At 42.3% G+C, this 17137-nt stretch overlaps 1 protein-coding gene across 1 annotated transcript in view; it reads right to left on the bottom strand.

Annotated features, from left to right (window-relative positions):
* Positions 1 to 17137, bottom strand: part of epha10 (EPH receptor A10) — a 164878-nt gene that overhangs the window by 98025 nt on the left and 49716 nt on the right. Inside the window, exons 2-3 of the mRNA XM_020597396.1 lie at positions 8174 to 8238; positions 6009 to 6681 (exon numbers count right to left, since the gene is read on the bottom strand). Coding sequence (XP_020453052.1) covers positions 6009 to 6681; positions 8174 to 8238 — 738 coding nt within the window. The remainder of the gene's footprint in view (positions 1 to 6008; positions 6682 to 8173; positions 8239 to 17137) is intronic.

Below are 17137 nucleotides of genomic sequence, written 5' to 3' on the forward strand. Positions count from 1 at the left end.
CGTGTATTGCGCCTTGGCTTTACTGTAGCAATGATTAAAACACTGTAATGTCCCTGGAAAACAAACAAGGTAAAGGAAAAGTGGTGAAAAGAAAGAAGAAACTGGTACAACAAAAACCAAAGCTGCCTTATTTGTCTTAATAATCTCTTTTTGTATCATCATATCATATCCAAGTGTTTTCCTGACAGAATGTTTCCATCACTAACTGAATGTTGGATTCAGCTCAGTGGTCATGAGTGAGTCAGAGAGAAACGAGGCTGTCATGCTGGGGGAGTTAGCAACATGATTAAGCTGGATGCCAACCTTTTCTAACTTTGATGCATTCATGTCGGCTGTATTTAATTCATGAGTCTGGTGTGGGAGCTTGAAAACGGTAAGAGGAGGCAGAGAGGAGAGAGGAGGATGGAGCCAACATGTTGTAATTTGCAGGTTTAACCCATCTTCTCACTGGCTCTGCCTGAGGCCAAAGTTCTCTCGTCTTTAACTCAGGCTGTTTTCATTCCTGTTCCATCTTCTTCTATAGATCAATAGCTCCGCTTTCTTCTCTTAACTTCCTATTTTTGGCCTTTAACCCCAAAACCTCCCGATATTTACTCTCACTCAACAGTCATTTCTTCTGTTGACTCTAATAGCCCTTCCTCTTAAGTTTACATTACCCATCCTCCTCCTCTCTCATTCCCATCTCTCACAGGCGTCTCTCCACACCACCACTGTGCATGTGTTTGAAGTCAACCTCAGCTTTTACAACTCATATTTTATGCATTCGCCTCTTATGCAGAGCGACTAACAAACAGTGCAACCACGGGAATTCTCTGACAGCTCTTTTCTGCAACGCTGTGTATTCTTCTTCCTATTTTTCTTCCGCCTCACCTTACCCTCAACATTTATATCTCCTTCCATACAGGCAATGTCCTCTGTTTTTTCCCCCCGCTTTGCTTCCTTCCTTTCATTGCTCGCTTCATTCTCCCTAGGTAAAGGAAGGCAGGGGAAGGATGAATGGTGAATGCTTGGCCTCCCTCCAGCTCACACTTTCAATAACCAAGAGACATTTTAATGGTCCTTCTGCAAGTGAGCATACGCATGTAGATGCTTGTATGTCTATGTGGGACCGTTTTTACATTTTATAAGTGGGTGCAAATGTTAGTATGTATTTGTACTGTCTGCCACTTGTTGTAAGGCTAGCTGGCTAAATAAATACATCAGATGCCGGGCTCAAAAGAACACATTTGTCTTTCTCCTGGGACTATGTGAATTATTTAGAATGAAAGCTGGGGAGAGAGATGACTAACAGTAGCGGGTGACATGGATGGAGAGGAGAAAGATGGTGAAGGGTGGGGGAAGGGGAGTGGAAGACCAGATGGGCAGAGGTGGCACTGAGCCAGGGAGAGCTGGTATAAAGAGGGGGGTAAAAAAGTGTGATAAAAAAGAGCAGGGGAATGAGGGGGTAGTAAATGATAGTGGCTTTGAGAGGGGGCTTCAGTTGAAGGGAACCAAGGAAAGGAGGCTTAATAAAATAAAAGTCAAAGAAGAAAATATGAGGTGACTTCTGATAAGTCTCAAAGCTTCTCCAGAACATTCCGGCCTGTTGACCCAACTCACCCTCATTTCACCTGGCCACATGGTCCCCCCCACAGGGGGCAGGGAGAGAGGAGTGGAGACAGAGAAACAGCATGTTATACAGAATACTGCAAAAAAAAAAAAAGACAAATACAAGAAGAGGGAGAAAGATAAAGAGGGGAGAGAAAATGAGGAGGCAAACTAACAGAGGTGTTAGAGGAAGTCGTGAAGCACTGCTGAGATCAGTGGGATAGAAATTAAGTGCACACATTTTTAGCAGTGTAGGGAGTGTAGGGTAAACGAGTGAGGGAAATAAAAAAAGTGAGAGGGGGAAGGGGAGGAGAAGGAAGGCGTGTAGTAAATTACAGAGGGAAGGAGAGCAATAGGAAGGAATAGCAGGGTGGTGAATGTGCCTGGAGCTGGATTGTGGAGCAGCAAACAACAGAGATAATAAGAGAATCTGCTGAAGGCACACGCCACACTCAGTAATTATATAGAAAGATCAGCCTGCCTTAATTAGAACAGGATGGAGCTCATGAATGAGACAAACACACACAAAACACACAAATACCCACGAGTAATGCAGCAGTTGTGCAGCAAACTGTTACATAATTTATTTCCCCCCTTGGTCTGTTCCTGCTGCTGGTATTTCATGGGACTGGAGAGCGCGCATGCACTCATCACTGCAAGTTTCATGTCATGCAAGCTTTGACCCTGAATACACACAGAGTCAAGATGTATAGTGACAAAGCTGTGTGTGCACAATTCTTGCTGGCATACATGGCTACAGCATAATATCGCTTCTCACCGGTTCTGTTTTTTTTAATTCCCTCTGCTTTTACACCTTATTACACAAGAGGAAGCTGACTGAGCACATATAATAAATTTCAATCACATTCTCCTCTACATTTAAATTCCTCTTCATATTCACAACTAGAAGCTGGTAAAAAAAGTGCCAGCACAGGCTTCAGAGCCTCGTGGGGATAAAGTGTTTCTCATTCACATAAGATGCCAGGATTTTCTCCATTCAGTTCATTTGTTGTAACTAAATTTTAAGAGAAAAGGTAAAGAGAACTCCGAGTAACATTTTAGCATTATTTCTTTTTTTCAGCTTTCTTATAATTAGAGAAATAATTCATTTGGTTATTACGCGCAAAGCAGGAGAATCGAAAACCCGATGTTCTAATTTAATGGACGCTAATTTTTCCCACAGATTTTAATCAGCAGCCTTACTGATGGTTTGTCAGTGGGAACCGCAGTCAAATTTACAGCTTCTCTTAAAATATTTACAGCAGAATTTGAAAAGTCAGTTGAAAGTGATGATTAACTGTCTTATACCCAGTCTACTTTTAGATCTTGCTCTGGGGTTATGCAGTTTTCTATGCCTGTAAATTTATACTTGGGTCTTCAGAACTGTTGTTTTTTCTAATGACTAACAAAAAAAATATATAATGAGCGCAAGTGGGCATGTGGAAAAGCATACCAGTATGCACAGACACAATGGGCGTAGGCATTAGTGTCACTTTATGTGTGTGCCTGCATTGTTAGTGCTCGTCACTGTGGTCATCACTGTACCTACTGTTCCACGAGTCATCTGTTATAATTATCTAAAAGTGGTTAAACTGAAGAGGTTTTGTACATACGATATTTGAAGAATTTGGACGACGAGCTGTGCCCTCTTGTTAAACGTAGTTAACTTCAGTCAGTAGGCAATTTAATAAGTATGTCTGTATAAGCATTAAAAGACAGCAATTTGAAGAAAGCCAGTGTTAACTTCATCTGACATGACTGTTACAGTGCATAAGATAATAATCCTCTTCTCTGCTGCACAGCTCTGTCTGCTTACACCATTATCAGTAGCCGCTCACTGGCTATTCAATATTATTGACCTGCACTGAGACATTGTGTGTTTGCACTCACTCATTTATAGAATTAGACCCAGGAGTAAATAAGACGTAGTTAGAGAACGCGCACAAACACACACATTAGTTGAACAAGATGGTGCTGTTACGCCATGAGTACCTGCTTTCCATTCACTATATTATACGTACAGCAATCCATCATGCATGTCCTCCATATAATGTACAAGCATGACTGCAAAACACACTCCATTACAACCACACACACACACACACACACTCACACTATCCATTTCAAAATCACATATACACACTCCTGTCTTTGTTTCACACATACAGTGAAATCAAACCTGGTGTGTGTCTGCTGTGTTGTTACGGACACCACAATGTGCTACTGAATGTGTGTGTCCTTTATTATGTGTGTATGAACAGTCCCAGTGCAATTCCCTGGTTTAGTGAAGCATTACGGCTGATCAATAGCTCTGGTGCAGTGGGAGATGTCGGGGCTGGGGCTGCATTTTCATATCATTACAGATGAACTAAGAAATAAGGCACTACAATGGATGTGTGCACCTGGGTAAATACAGTATATGTATATGAGAGAGAATGACAGGACCTGTCAACTGGGAGACCACACTGAAGGTTGAGCACCAAAGACACAGTGTAGGACTTCTCTCTCTCTCTCTCTCTCTCTCTCTCTCTCTCTCTCTCTCTGGGCTTCCTGCCTTCACTGGTGTCACTGGACTTCACCATCCTTGTCTGTTCATTCCTTTGCTGTCCTAATCTCACTTGTCTTCTGTTTTTTTCCATTCAAAATGTTTTTATTCTCCTGTCGCTGCCTCATCTGTCCTTCCTGTGTTACCCGACTTTGCTCAGAGCTCATCATTACATTGCTCTCAGCGTCTTTTACTTTGTCTGTTCATCAGATTTTATTGTCCTCACCTCAGTTCTTACTGCAGAAAAAGCATTGCTGCTAATTACATAAAGCAGGTCAAGCAACACATACTTTGTTTGCACACAGACCAACTGCCAATATCACTGAGCAGTACTTGTCTCCAACTGTCAAACACTTAGTGTAGGACTAGGGATTCTGCAACAGAGCAAATGTTCAGCATGACTTGTGAGCGGTGCAGCAGCCTCTACCAACTCTCTAGTGATACTTGTTCCATTTCTATTCCAATTTATAGGACTGAGTGTCTTATTATCTAAAAAACGAGAAGTGTTTGTCTCTTCAAAAAATGTGCCAAGGTGCACCAAATGACAAAAACCCCTTCATGGCCGCTCATAATTTTTCAGCATCTAAAATGAGAGCTGTTAGTTTAAGAGAGATGAGCAGCGTGAATGCAGCATTTCCCCTTATTGGTGTGCTTTATCCTCTGAACTTTCTCTGCTCTAGCCTTTCCCTAGCCTCACTTGTTTTCTACTTTTCTAACTCAACATCTAAGTACCAGACACATGCAGTTGAATAATTTCCACTCAGTCTAAATTCTATTAATTTTTATCTGGCATCGGTCTTCTAGCAGCCCAGATTCTCATCCACTGCCATCTTCTTTGTCCTAATCTCTAGTACCCAGTAGTACTTTATACATTTGCCTCTATACAAGTTAGTCTTCCATATCATTTGCCTGTTTTATTGCTTGTCTCTCATTTGGTGTCTTCTCAGTTTCTGTTCTCTCAAAATGTTATTGTGATGTTGGTAGGAAAGCTCAAAGATCAGAGGTCTTAACATTTACTGGCACAGTGACTTCAAAGTAACAACATGATGAGTGACAACTTTCATAACTGTAAACTGGAGCTCTAGATCACATACAGTACACAATATCAACTGCATCTACTGTATCAACCCAAGCAACGTGCACTATGAGGAGTTCAGCACTCCTACTCAGTTTCTCTTTTATTACAATGCGGGCAGTCTGCTGTTCAGTGACTCCAACACCCACGCTGCATTGCACAACAATGCAAGATGGTGTGTGAAAGCTAACAGCAACAGTCAGACAATCAAACTGCTGCTGTTGAATGAGCAATGGGTTGTGACATAAGATTCCAATACTGTCAGAATCTGTTCACGTCAGAGTGCGGCACCCAATGCCGCCCACTGGCTTTACACTGATGGTGCCTTATACAGCAATGCTGTAATCAGCTTGTTTAAAGACTGTCATCTTTTTTTATTGTGGCAAAATTATTCGTCCTGTTTTGTTTTCTTTTAGGATACCGGTGCGAGGTCCTATAAAACCAAGAAGAACTGAAATAAGCTGCTATTTCAAATTCTTTGCTTGAGGAAAATGCAACATTCAGGACTGAAATGAATTGGAAAGACAGCTGGTTTTTTAACTTTAACTCTCTGTTGCTGCAAACTTTCTCAGACCAGACCAGCTGTTTACAGTTTTGTTATTTTAGCAAAAACTCACTTCATGTAGTCAAATCAACTTCCCTCCTTCCTTCTTTTACTTTGACATCTACTTTGAAAACATTTCTATTCTTTGTGCTTTTATTTTGTTCTTTGTTTTTTTTTTTATACCTTTCTTATTTCCTCTGTTGTTTGTCCTCTTTCATCTATCTGTGTATCCCACTATCGGTTTATTCATTTCCTACCTTCACAGCTGCTGTGTCCCTCCTCGTAGCCGGCGCTGCAACTGCACTTCCCAATGGGCACCAGCCATTCCCCTTCAGCGCTGCAGTGCATCCTGGGAGGGCTGTCTGTGTCAACCTCAGAGTTGTTGACGCAGTTTCCCCGCACTTCTACTAGTGTGGCGAAGGCCGCCTCAGCCACCGTGTCGGGGAAAATGGCTAGATTCTGGACGGTGGCGAGGCAGCGTTTGTAGTACACGCGCACAGCCACCAGAGCCACACAGGCACCAACGTCCTGGAATGCCAGATGGAAGCCCTTACGGTTGAGGTGGCCAATCTCACGCACCTCCGTGTTTAGCTTCATCTTCCTCTCACCTAGGTCACCCTGCGTGAAGCTTTCATCTGCAGCAATGGTGTCAATCTTGGTGTATCGATCCTCTCGAGTCACACCGCCAAGGTCCCTGTCCGACTCGACGTAGAGGAGGTTAAAGGTCTCCTTGCAGGTGCCTGCTACACCAGGGATGCTGTTGCAGTCACGCAATGTGAACTGGAGCTCCACAAAGATGCGCTGGCCGCCTCGGCGTGCCACCCAGCCAGTCTGCAGCCAGTTGTTCTGCTGCGTGGGCTCCATCACGTTGCACACCTGGTACGTCCGGATAGGCTTGTACTTCTCATCTACACCGCTTATCTCCTCCCACTGGAGAAAGAAGAAGTAGAAGGGAAAGTGAAATAGGAGCAGAGGGACAACAAAGGGCAAAGGAGAACAACAGTAAGGGGATAGGAATATGGCAGAAAGGAAGAGAGTGAAGTAACGGCATGAGATGGAAAAAAAATGGACAGGAGGCAACAAAAATAATGAAAAAGAAAGTCAAAAACAGAACGCATGCAGTCACTTCAGGCTGACAGTCTAATGACAATCTGCTGAGTGGGAGTGTGGGTGACTGACTCAGATTCTCTAATAACAGGACAAACTGCACATCCTCAGTCATTACATCAGCCTTGAGATGTGAAGTTCAAACTGTGGTTCAGACCTTAACTGCTTCTTCAGCTAGTTTATTTTGACGTCAGTAACCTTTGCTACTAAAAGAAATGGCACTTGAGAGGAATGTTTGCTAAACACTGCTGCCTTTGCTCTGCTGGCTCACTCAAGAAATGGCTTAGGTACAATTAAATGGCTCCTCTGAAAAAAAGAAGTGGGTTAGGGATTTTTTTCTTTTTGCTAAAGGGAGTGTAGTCTGAATTTATTCATTCATTTTTTGGCAGAGCACAGGGGTGTTTGATTGTCCATTTCTCATCCACAAGTTATTTAATTATATCCTTGTATTGTAAGTTTTGTTTACATCAATAAAATGGCTTTTGCATGTCTAACAGGTCAAAAAGGTGTGTTTAGCCAAATGCAATCCTTCCTTAATTTGGGGGGGAATCCCTTCAGTAATTTTTCTACAGTCCCTAAGTACAGTATGTGCAATTGTGTCCGTTTTTTTTTTTTTTTTTTAAATTCTAATAAGCCAAAGTAAGTTAAACATTATCACACATTACTCGTCCAACACACGGACGATTGTGACACATCACATTTTGAATTACTGAGACTGACTTCATAGAATTGAAAGTGGACTGAGCACATAAAGTGGATCTATTATTTTATCTCACACACATAAACACACACACACTGAAACAGATAGCAATGTGATAAACTACGCTGCTGCCAAGGTGACTAAATCAAAGTGGATGCTGTGCGTTCTCCGTCAGGTCTATTGGGGCTGGTAGGTGAATCACACAAGTATATTAATCTTAGATTTTGTTTTGCGTGCGATCCAGCACCCACCTCAAGCTGACACTGACTCAGTGTACCTCACACTAAACAACATGTGTGTTCACTGCGTTGCATATGTCAATACATGCACAATTTCCACGCATTGTACATCTTGGGCATGTGCACGCCAACCTCCAGGTGGAAGTGTGCGGCAAACTGTTTTAGCAGTGGCGGGTTCTTTTAAAAAAGGCCCCTGAATTTGTCTTACAATCATAAATTAGCACAAAGGCTTTTATAAGTGAACTCAGTCGACACAGAGGGGGACGGTTTATCTGTGGCAGCATAACTGTGTAGCTGGTTTGGACGCTGCAGTAGGCAGTGGTCAGGTACATGTACAAACAAACAAGTAATGAAAAATCCAAGTAAGCACACTTACTCCATTGGGGGGATATGACGTCCAGCCTAGCTCTGCCTGAGTCTCTTTAGAATTCAGCAGCACCACTGCAGGAAACACACAAGAGAAGGGAAGAAACAGACAAGGATGAGGTTGTAGATCAATTAAGGTGGCACTGTAGCACCATTATGCTTTTATATCATGTCACCAGTAAAAAAATACAGTATGTTTGTGAACAATGTGCCTTGAGTGCATGACAACAAAGCAGGACAAAGACTAATTCAAAAAAGAAACCTTCTTAATTTTACAAGTCAACAATTTAAGTGCAACATGGCATGTTATATTTGGAATAATCACAAAAAGCCATTAACACTGAGGCAGGCTCATCAAAATATAACGAGGCCTCACGTATCCTTTGATAAGTGCATTAATGCCATGTGTTGAGAACTTAAGCTGGACAAACAGCTTTGTATCCTCCTCGGGCTTCAGAAGTAAAAACACAACAGAGACTGCAAACAAAACAGGACAGCAGAGCTTTCAAAACAAACTGAGACATCGATGTGCATACTGCAGTGTGCGTTTTTCTTTCAGCACCACAAACGGGGAACAAGATTTGCCTTTGAGTTTTCAGAACCATGGACACAAGATATTAGGCAGCGTGAAGCCAGAGAAAGGTCCAAGCATCAGCTGCTCAAAGGACACACAGCAAGGTGAAGTTTGACCTAAATATTTCTTTAGGTGGCAAGTGTTCCCATTTTAGATGTGGCCTTACCACAAGGCCAGTGAAGGGACAGAAACGCATTCACTCTGTTACTGGCCTTGAGTACAATTTTGAGGTACTTCACTTATATAACCATGTTCTTTCACTTCACTGTGTTTAGGGGGAATATTGTACTTTTTATTCTATGTAAATCAAACATTAAGGAAATCTCTACTGATAACTAATACAAAATTGTTTATTTTTCAATTAACCTTTCAACAGTTTATTCTGTATAATGAGAAATTTATTAAAAAATGCCCTTTACAATTTCCTAGAGCCCCAAATTGCTTATTTATTCCAACTAATTGGCATTTCTCATAATTTTCCAACATTTCATAGATAAAAGATTAATTAAGGAAATATTAATCTAATTAGCAATCTTGTCTTCTGTTGCAATTATGCTGTAATATCAGTACTGTGGCTGAATTACAGAACATCTGAATTAGACCACCACCACCACTGCAAAATGCCCATGATAGCAGTAATGTGTGTCAGGAAACCAAACTGTTCAAGTACTTTATCCAACATTCAAACCAAAGTTGACATAGCAAAGCAAAGAGCCACAGCTGACTGGTCAGCATGTCTTTGAGCAGTCAGATGAGACTGGCCATTGTTTCGTATTCAGTGGTACGCAGTAGGCATACGTGAAAGCAGTCATCAGCACATTTATCTTAATCTATAACGTTATATCAACAGCTGCAGTGACATATGGTGAGCTGCATTACCGGCTCTTTTTTAAAGGATTTTGCTGATGTTAAAGTTAGACACGCTTTAAGCTTGTCTGCTTAAAAATTCCCCACCCTAACACACACACACACAGCTCCAAGCTTTCTTGCAGTGTCCCCAACACCTACAGCCTCAAGGCAATATGAGGTCTGACAGCCAGCCATTTTTTCCAGCACTTTGAAGACCCCACATACCCGCACACCCCCCGTGCAGAGACTTGCTTGACATGCTTTTTTCATCTTTAAAAAGTGCAACTCTTGTACTTCAGTGTGCTACTTGGCTTTAACTTTTGTTTTTACTGCTTCCACTTTCATCCGCATCAGGGGCCATGTAATAGCTACTGGGGAAAAAAAAAAAAATCCAGCCCCAGAGTAACAGGTCCCTTGACAAGTAACCATTTCACCTTATCCTAAGCATTTCTGCCAACCTAGAAAAGCATCACTTTGATCTCATACCCGCCCCTTCATGACAAATGCATGGTCTCATCAACAATACTAACTGGACACATGGTGAATAAAAAGATGAAACCTACGCAGTCTGACTCATGCTGTAGTCCTTGTGAGAAATGACAACTCAAGACCTGTAATCTTACTGACTCATGCTGTAACAAGGAGGCTATGGAAAGATGAGGTAATGTACCAAAAGGGAAGGAAGATTTCTGAAACTTGAACTGAGTATCAAGTGTCAAAATAAACCCTGCAATACACTGGCTGAACATTTGCAAGAGGCGTTCTACAGTTTTTCCATCCTGAGGCCATGGCTACATCCGCTAAGAAGAAAAACATTAATACAAAGGTTACATAAATATCATTTCAGACAAAAAAAAAAAAAGACCTGTTACTCCGTGTCATGACAGATTGGATAGCCACAACCCTTAGAGGCAGTTTTGGGTTTACTAGAAAAGGAGATAGCTGTGCCTTGGCTAGAAGACTTGCTGGACCATGAGATCTTTTACTAAACACTTAGCTTCATTGTTTCTGGGTTAACACCGTTGGGTGCCCAAAGCATGGTTCTGTGGTTAGCTGATAACATGGAGGCATTTGGAGAAGATTAGAGAGGGAGAGGGCAAGGGTGGTAGAGAGGCACAGAGGTTGAGGCAGGAAGCCAAAAGAGACGAGAGAAAATAATCAGTGGAAGAAGGTGACAAGAAAGAAAGAGGGCCAACATGAAAGAAAAATACAAAAATAAAAAAGTTGAGCTGGCAAAGGAGTCAGAAAAAAGAAGCACATGAAGAACAAATAAATGAATACACTGAGTAATACACGGAGGGATCAGTATGCCTTAGTGAGTCAGTCAATCAGTCAGAGAGACTCGGAGGACAAAGTTGGCACTATGATCACACACTGAATACATAACTCCTGTAATCACAGCCTAGTTAGACAGACTAATGGACCTCTGGGGACAGACGAAACAGAGGCAGATAAGAAAAAGAGAGGATGACAAAAAAAAAAGTTTAGTAAAAAAACCGAAGCAAAGGAAAGAAGGGGCACCAAAAGGAGAAAGAACAGAAGACAAAGAAACAAAAGCTCTCCCTTTCTACTACGCATGGCTCTGACTAATATTCATGACACATTAGCTACTAAACACCAATTTCAAAGGTTGTTTCATAAGTAATTGCCTGTCATTATAGGGACAATGTGAATTTGTGAGCAAGTTCTGTGTTTTTGTCCATTTGGCCTCAGCTCTATTTAAGACACAAAATGAGGCTGACTTTTATCACTAATAGAAAAACATTATGATCACAGCCTGTGGACAGATGATGCATAAAGAGAGCCAGTTCGGCTTTGCTCTCATTATGTGGAGAGCTGGAGTAAAGATAGAGTGCTTTCTGTCAGGTGAGGAGGATTATTGATCCCCTAGTTGCTTATGTTTCGATAAAAAATTAAAAATGAACAGACATGGGAGAGGGCGGCTTTCAAAACCTTTTGAAAATTGATCAGCTGGGCAAAGAAACTGCCTCCATAATGGAGTAAAGGGCATTTTGATGTCTGTCTTGAAATTCAAGGCTTTCATTTCAGCGTTGGATGCGAGGCATGCAAAAGTTAACAGCAATCTTGAATAGATTTTTTTGGTAGTCTGGTAAACAACTTCTGTGTTTTTCTCTTTCAAATGAGACCTTTACGTTTTGAGGCAGGCATATGCATTGTGGGTAGAGAACAATAAACAGTAAATGGACTGCATTTACCATTTACCAGAGCAAATTCAACGTCTTGCCCAAGGACACTTCAACAGGAAGTGAATCTCCAAACCTGCGATTAGTGAACGTAGAGCAGGCTGTCCGAGCCACAGCCACTACTAGAAGACTGACTTGAATTGTAGATTCTGATTGTGTGTTTCTGTTATGCGCCTGTGTGTTCATTCATACGTTTCATTCTACGTGAAGTATTGGAGGTGGGTTTTGATTAGCTTTTTTCTTTTCATTTGAAGTGTAAGCTTCTCTTTTTTTTTTTTTTACTTTCCTCCCTCAGCTCACCCACACTTATCTTTCTCTGGTTTGTGTGATGAATGAATTGAGTTGTTCAGCCTTGCTGATACTCGGGGGTGAGACCTAATGACGAATACAAAGTGAGCACTGAAGGAAGGCATTGCTGTGTCAGAGATGTACACTACAGCATTCAGGTCAAGTATCCAAAAGAAAGAGACACAGGCTTTTGGTGCACCCATAGCACTCAGGAAAGGCCAAACACTAAAATCTGGCCTTTGTCAAGCATGTAGCCAGCTCTCCCACAGCTATTTTTGCTTTATAGTAGTAGAAAGCAACATGAAGACAGCTTTGTCAGAGAGGCCAATTTAAAGGGCTTCCAAGATTAAGGGTTCTAATTTTTTTTGCTAGAACTGTGTTTGTGTGCAGGTCTTGAACCGACACTCCCAAGCCAAAGGAAAGAAGAGCAGGAAGAGCAAAAAGAAATGCACAGGTACGGCAATGCCTAATAAAACAAAGCTATGTATCCATTTTACCAGAGATATTTTGTCACAAACAGAAATCTGTCTCTCTGCTGAGACACAGCACACAAATACACAGTGTTGCACAACAATATATCCTGCCAAACACCAAGCAGTTAAATCCCTTCAAGTGAAAAGGGTTCATTTCATCATTTGTCTTGATATAGTTTCATAGCGGGATTAGCTCCAGTATTGTACCGCTGTCCTCTCGGCAGCTCGCGGGCTACTTTATCAGCTGGTCCAGACCCACGCACGTCAGGGAGCTCAAAAAGCTCAACCTGCCCAAAGAGGGAGCACAGAGACAGGGATAGGCACAGGTCAGTGATGGTCCACTGGGAAAACTGTTGTCGAGGCTTTATCTTTCTTATACTGTACAACTGGAGAGTGGAAGGAGAACTGAAACTTTAAACAGGCTGAAAGTGAGATGGACGGAGTGGGACAGGAAATACAATATATACAGTAGTACAGCTTGAGACTTCAGCCTTCAGCCAGACGTGCTACTGAAGACATGCGCCTTGACTTAAGTTCACCCTCAAAAACTTGTCTTAATCAAAACATGCCCAAAGGCTCTGATACTTGACTTGCAACTCAATTTCACACACTATAGACTTGATTTTGGACTTGTTGCAATGACTTGGAACTGTCATAATTTTGGACTTAGTGTGGACTTTAACTCAAGGACTTAGTCACCTCAGTCACTTGAGACTTAGTTTGGCAAACTTGAGACATGACTTGGACTTCTATTAATGATTTAAGGTTTTACTTGGATTTGCTGTGATGACTTGAAACTTTATTGTCTAAGTTGAGACTGGAGTCTTAACATAAGAATTTTTTGACAGATTAGATTTTTTTTCTGTCTCAAATGATTTGATATTTGACTTAAAGTTGACTTGTTTTCACAGCCTCAAGACTTGATCAGGATCTGTCTTAGTGACTTGACTTAAACTCAGCTCATTAACTTGAATTGAGACTTGATTTGACAAACAAGATTTGACTTGACAGGTGACTTAAATGTTTAATGACTGAGAACCCACTTTAATAAATTTGAGACTAACTTGGTCCTGTCAAAATTACTTGGGACTTTGTTTTAATGACTTCGCTTGGACTTGTCTGACTTGAGACTTGCTTTGACAGAATAGAAATTTAGATTTGTCTCAATTATTTAAGGCTTAGCTTTGCCTCAGAAGACCTAAAAGTAGCTGCTATATGTATAAAAATATAGCTTTATATATGGTTGCTATAAAAAAAACTGTCCTAAGAGATAGATGATGAAGTGAAATGTTGGTAAATATCTTAAAGCTAAACAAAGATAAAGAACATTTTTAAACAGTATTTGCAGTAGTGAATGAAGCCGTCCCTGGTAGGCTAGGGGTTAAGGCGCAGCGCTCTCACCGCTGCAGCCCGGGTTCGAGTCAGGGCTGCGTCAGGAAGGGTATCCGGCTAAAACACATTCCAAACGTCAACATGTGAGTCGTCAGCGTGACGATTCGCTGTGGCGACCCCTAAACGGGAAAAGCCGAAAGTGACAGAGATTTGCAGTAGTGAATGTAAAATGAAAGTTACACAGGTATACGCCTTTACCAGAGAAATTTTTCAGGGGATAGTTTGTTGATCCCCAAGAAAGAAGACTGAACAGAACTATCAAAGCAGAAGCACCCTCAAGGCTGGTTGGGATTTACAGTCGAGGACACTGGAGCAGGGTGGGAACATGGGACTTGGAGGGCCAGAACTGCAGCACTTCATATGAAGAATGATCTTCCTGTTTGTTACCCACTCTGCTGCTCAAAGACGTGGGAGGGGAGATAATATATAGTTCAACAAAAGCAATACAGTAATACTGCTGTAGGATAGATAAAAAAGGATGAATGGATGGGGATATGAAGTGTCACATAAAAACACAAACAGGCACATAAAAGATAAATGCTGTGTATTAACGGACGCAAACACACACCACCTTCTGAGACAAATGGTGTCAGTGAACGCACTTTGTCCCTGATACATACACAGAGCTAGCCCAGCCAGTGGGGCCATTGCACCCTGATTAACCCAATGGATAAAGCAGCTTGAAAGTTAAGTTATTTTTCCCTTTGTGTTTTAAACAGTCATAATACTGCTGCCTACTGTGGTTGAAAGAAAACCTCTCTGCTGTGTCAACAGAGCAGTTTGGTCACTGTCACAGCATGAAAGGGGTCAGGAAACGATTCAGTGACAGGAATAGACACAAATATGTTTTAATTAATTATAAAATTAAACATTTGGTCATGTAAAAAGCCAGACCTTGTGTGCCACCTGAAACCATCTTTTCCATTTCCTCAGATCATGAACCTATGGCAGATTTTCTGTTTGCCGGGGCTGCATGAAAACAAGGCCATATGGGACTTGATACACAGAGCTGTAGCCTCATAGACATACAATAAATTGGGTGGACAAAATAGAAACGGCTCTCTGTAATTCATTCAACAGCAGCACAAAGTAAAATAAATGTTATATTCATCTTGTGCAAAGAAATTGTTACATAACTGAAAATCCTTTCATGTCCTAACCACGCTGCTGAGTGTGTCCTGAGAAGCAACACAACACGGGGCCATTTGGCGACATTGCTTTAACTTGTTATCCTGACATACAACACTCCTATGTGGGCGTCCCTGAACCTGCTGCTGATTCTCTGAGCCACAGTCACCTTATGCATGGTACGGGTGAGAACACGAACAATGAGGAAGGAGACATATCAAGCCCCATGGCCTTGTTTTTATGTTGCACCCTGACAATACGCGGCAAATACGTCGTCGAGGATGCTGCTGTTACAGATCAATGAAATGTTGCTTTATGCCTTGTTTTGTCCTGAGATGTCTTTTTACTACTGGCCTTTGGTTATAGGTTTTAGCTCGTATTACCCAGTGACAGCCTTCTGTCAGTTGTATGTAAAAATATACTAAATTGTCTCAGTTCACGGACATCTAGGCCCATTTGAAAGCGCAGAAAAATGGGTTGACAAGTCATGTCCCACTCTTCGTTTTCATGGTGTAGGAATTGTTAAAAAGAAGCAGGCACAATTTCTTCAGTCTCTGTGTAACAAACAGTGGAGCTGCTGGCGTGCTCAGTGTCCTGAAGAACCCAGCAGGAGGGGGCCGCTGGTCGACTTGGAGTTTTCTGTTAATATTGTGTCCTGAGCGATGTTTGTAGTAAGAGACTTGGATCTTTTACAGAAAGCATTTCTATTCCTGACTCTGGTGTTCTGACTTACACTGGTATATTATTAAAAATGTTGTATTTGTAAAATCGGATTGTGAAAGCTTGACTTTAAAACCAACCTTTCACAGTCGGCACAGTCTGTCCGTTTAAAACGCTGTTTGACAACTTTTAACATTTACAAAGTCACTTCCCTGGTGATCAGAGAAGGTTATAGATTATAAACCTGAAAATACAGACATCATAAATGTCACCAGGGGCTCATCATTAATGTTTTGTAACCATTATTTTACCAGGTAAATAAAGGACAGGTAAATGTGAATTGGTGTTTTCTTTATTATATGTCATTGTGTGGAAGTTTGTCCCTGATGAAACGTCAGAGCAGGATTTCCAAAATGATGGTAAAGGTATTGCTGAAAGAGGGACGGAAGCAGCACGTGTCTGATTTTTTTGTGTGTCTCTTGGTCCCAGTCATTCACTACTCTGCTCTGTTGATCCCGAATAATGCCATCAGCAGTCTGCTGAGGTATATCACAGCAATTCTTTCTCTGGCATGGTAAATGACAACAACCAGCCCATGAGGCTCCTCATAGCGGAGCTCTGTAGAGAGCACATTCAGCACAAACAGTGATGCCTGCTGTAGCATAGCTGTGATCCTTCCACTGTTTCCATCCATGGTATCGGTATACTGAAGACAATGATTTGGTAAAATGTGCTAAAGTGAATGACGGGGCTGTGGTGGGAATTTCAGAAATCATCTGTATCCAGACACAATGCGGATCCTTGTCAGACAAACAGTGCTGATCTTTGTCACACAGACACAGTGTTGATCCCAGTCAGAAGGCGTCTGGCTGTAGCAGGATGGAGCCATCTTTTATAAAGAGCGTAGAGCGGAGACTCCACCCACATGCACAACCTATCAAACTCAGCAGCACCAACTGTGAGCATGAGGGTGCCGGAGACGGCACGACCAAAGCTGGCATGGCCTCAACCGTCAGGAGCACATGTGTACCGGAGGTGGCACAACCATGTCTGGTAGGAGCACGGGGGTGCCGGAGGCAGCATGACCAGAGTCGGCACGGCCTTGACCGTCAGGAGCTCAACAGTGCCGGAGGCGGCACAACCACAGTCGACACGGTCACAGTCGGCATGGCGTCGCCCAGTGGGAGCATGAAGGTACTGGAGGCAAACGGCCTCGACTGGCAGGAGAACAGGGGTGCTGGAGGCGTCACAGCCACATTCGGCACAGCCTCAACCGGCGGGAGCACATGTGTACCGGAGGCGGCATGGACAGAGGCAGCACGAACAGAGGCGGCGCGGCCTCGACCGGTGGGAGCACAATGATGCCAGAGGCGGCATGACCACAGTCAGCTCAGCCTCGACCGGCG

This window comes from Monopterus albus, unplaced genomic scaffold (genome assembly GCF_001952655.1).
Source record: "Monopterus albus unplaced genomic scaffold, M_albus_1.0 scaffold34.1, whole genome shotgun sequence".
In the NCBI taxonomy this organism is placed as follows: domain Eukaryota; kingdom Metazoa; phylum Chordata; class Actinopteri; order Synbranchiformes; family Synbranchidae; genus Monopterus; species Monopterus albus.